The 3399-nt window shown below is 34.2% G+C and overlaps 1 protein-coding gene across 1 annotated transcript in view; it reads left to right on the top strand.

Annotated features, from left to right (window-relative positions):
• CKAP2 (cytoskeleton associated protein 2) overlaps window positions 1-3399 on the top strand; it is a 17656-nt gene that overhangs the window by 4792 nt on the left and 9465 nt on the right. Inside the window, exons 5-7 of the mRNA XM_014548290.1 lie at window positions 8-492; window positions 1149-1353; window positions 2699-2869. Of these exons, the coding sequence (XP_014403776.1) occupies window positions 8-492; window positions 1149-1353; window positions 2699-2869 (861 nt within the window). The remainder of the gene's footprint in view (window positions 1-7; window positions 493-1148; window positions 1354-2698; window positions 2870-3399) is intronic.

Below are 3399 nucleotides of genomic sequence, written 5' to 3'. Positions count from 1 at the left end.
AATAACAAAGAAACTTTCAACTCCTATCTCTAAGGCCACAAAACCTCAGCCTATAAACACCAGCAGTGTAACAGCAAAAAGTCACAGAGCCTCAAATATGATGACTACGACTAAATTTGTGAGGGCTACATCTCAGAATGGACAACTTTTACGTCCTCCTATTAGAAGTCACCACAGTAATACTCATAATACCCAGGACTCCCTGAAACAAGGCATTGCCAATGTTACAGTTCGGAAAGGGTCTCATGAGAAAGAATTACTACAATTAAATACAGTTTTATCTAGTGTCAAAACCATTTCTTCTCAGGAAGTAAAAAGAAATAAGACAGTATCAAGAAGCATCACATCTGAAATGATAGCCAGGCCTGCTTCATCTTCTAATATCAAACAGATAGAAAAGTCAAAAACCATTGACCAGTGCAGGCATACTATAGCAAAAGCAACTATCAACAATAGAAGGGCTCAGCCCAAAGAAACCGTAGAAGAAAGAAAGTAAGTAGATGTAATTCATTAGCTGAATTTTCAAATTTGTGATTTGGTTTATAATTTAATGTATTAGAATTTTTTGTGTGTGTATTCTCTACTGTCATGTGTAGACAAATTTAAGCAAATTTATATTGTGGAACAGTATGACCTGAGTTATTGTGTTTGAATGTGTTTTATTAGGTTGTTTTATGTAGCATAAGTTAAAATTCTTAATGGAATTGGGAAGTATTTCATAACATCCATTTAAAAATTCATTCTTATGTCTTTGAGCATATAATTCACTTTGATATTTTTTAATATATTTTATTGATTTTTTACAGAGAGGAAGGGAGAGGAATAGAGAGTTAGAAACATCGATGAGAGAGAAACATCGATCAGCTACCTCCTGCATACCCCCCCACTGGGGATGTGCCCACAACCAAGGTACATGTCCTTGACCGGAATCGAACCTGGGACCCTTCCGTCCCCAGACCGACGCTTTATCCACTGAGCCAAACCGGTCAGGGCTCACTTTGATATTTTTAAATTTTTTTTCTTCATATTTGTGAACCATTTTTTGCCACTAGCGTGGAACTATTAAAGGTTTGAAATATTTTTTAACTTTTCCTCTATTTGACAATGCTATCAGTAATATCACAGTAATGTACTGCTTATAATTATAGAGCTCGTTTGAGTGAGTGGAGAGCTAGCAAAGGAAAAATATTGAAAAGGCCTCCTAGCTCAGTAATAACCCAGCCTGAACCTGAAGGACAGAATGAAAAACCAGTTGGGTCATTTTGGACTACCATGGCAGAAGAAGATGAACAAAGATTATTTACTGAAAAAGTAAACAAGACATTTTCTGAATGCCTAAACCTGATTAATGAGGTAATGTCTTTATCTTATATTTGTGTAGTAGTTTATATTTTGCAAATTACCTTCATAAGTATTATCCCATTAATTATAGTCAGTCTTGTTTGACCAAGTAATGTGTCACTGATGTTATGTAGACTTACTGTTAATTATGAGATTATTTTCTTTGGCCTTTAATGGACTTCGTTTTCACCCTAGCCAGTTTGGCTCAGTGGATACAGCATTGGCCTGCGGACTGACAGGTCCTGGGTTCAATTCCAGTCAAGGCTACATGCCCAGGTTGCAGGCTCGATCCCCAGTAGGGGGCATGCAAGAAGCAGCCGATCAGTGATCCTGTCATCATTGATGTTTCAATCTCCCTCTTCTCCCTCTCTGAAATCAATAAAAAATATATATATTAAATTAAATTAAATGGACTACATTTTCATTGAGTTCATAGAAATATATCAAAGGAATAGATTTTTTTTTACTTGAGTAACAAATATTGTATTCCTCTATGATGTTAATAATTTACCAAGTCTAGCAATACAAATTAGTCCTTATTACCACAGGTTAAATTCAAATTGACTAAAATATTTTCAAATACTTTGATTCATCTCACCCAACATCATTATGATCTTGAACTTACTGTATTTTTTTGTTGGACCAAAATTTGACGGACTATAATAATTAACTCCAGAATGTTTTCTTTATTTCCTAACTACTCTTTAATCTTGCTTTGGTCATACACTACTGTCTAAGTTCCAGAGCAAGACTGAATATACAGAGTATGATTTCAAACTTCAGTCTTCATGAGCATCATTAAACATTTTGTAGTTTTGAAGACCAATGAAAATTACAATTAGGGAAACTGATTCAATTCTTATTTCTGCTTAGCTGGAGTTTTTTATTGATACTATGGAATTTTTCTCCCCTGCTACTCAACTATATATAACTTACATAAACCATTACAGATTCATTTTAACCTTAATATCAGTACCTGACAAATATAATTTTAAAACCTGCGAGCTATTTTCACTCAGAAACACTTGGTAGATACAAAAATATATAAATATTAACAACTGGAATCTACAATAAATACGATAAGAGGATAAATATCAAGACCAAGTAGAGTGTTATTCGTTTTTTTATGAATGTTTTTCTCAACTAGTGTATTATTGTTCTTTTGCCTTGTACTTATGACCAATATGCCTCATACTAGCCATTCAGAATAAATTTGGAGTGAGGAGGATAATAGTGGATAGTTTTATGAACAATTTTCCATCAACTTTTTCTATCACTGATTTTGATTATAGTGAGCTTAATTGCTTATACTTTCTATGCTAAAAGATAACATTCACTTTATTTCTTGACATTTTAGGGATGCCCCAAAGAAGAAGTATTAAACACACTGAATGACCTGATTAAAAATATTCCAGATGCCAAAAAACTTGTTAAGTATTGGATATGCCTTGCACGTGTCGAACCACTCACAAGTTCTATTGAAAATATTATCTCAATCTTTGAGCAGGCCATTCTGGCAGGAGCTCAGGTGAAATTAAAATTTATTAATTACAGTGCATGTAAATTATTCAGAATTATTTGAGATATATCATAACTTAATAAAATTGTGGTTTTATATATATATATGTAATGAATGATTAAAAGCCACAAGAATTGCATTTTTTAAAAAATCTTTATTGTTCAGATTATTACAGTTGTTCCTCTTTTCTCCCCCATAGCTCCCCTCCACCCGGTTCCCACCCCACCCCCTGCCCTTACCCCTCTCACTGTCCTCATCCATAGGTGTATGATTTTTATCTAGTCTCTTCCTGCACCCCCCACACCCCCTTCCCCCTGAGAAGTGTCAGTCCACTCCCTTTCTATGCCCCTGATTCTATTATATTCACCAGTTTATTCTGTTCGTCAGATTTTTTATTCACTTGATTTTTAGATTCACTTGTTGATAGATATGTATTTGTTGTTCATAATTTTTATCTTTACCTTTTTCTTCTTCCTCTTCTTAAAGGATACCTTTCAGCATTTCATATAATAGTGGTTTGGTGGTGATGAACTCCTTTA

Source organism: Myotis brandtii, unplaced genomic scaffold (genome assembly GCF_000412655.1).
Source record: "Myotis brandtii unplaced genomic scaffold, ASM41265v1 scaffold500, whole genome shotgun sequence".
NCBI classification, from domain to species: Eukaryota; Metazoa; Chordata; class Mammalia; order Chiroptera; family Vespertilionidae; genus Myotis; species Myotis brandtii.
This window is presented reverse-complemented; position numbering and strand designations above follow the sequence as displayed.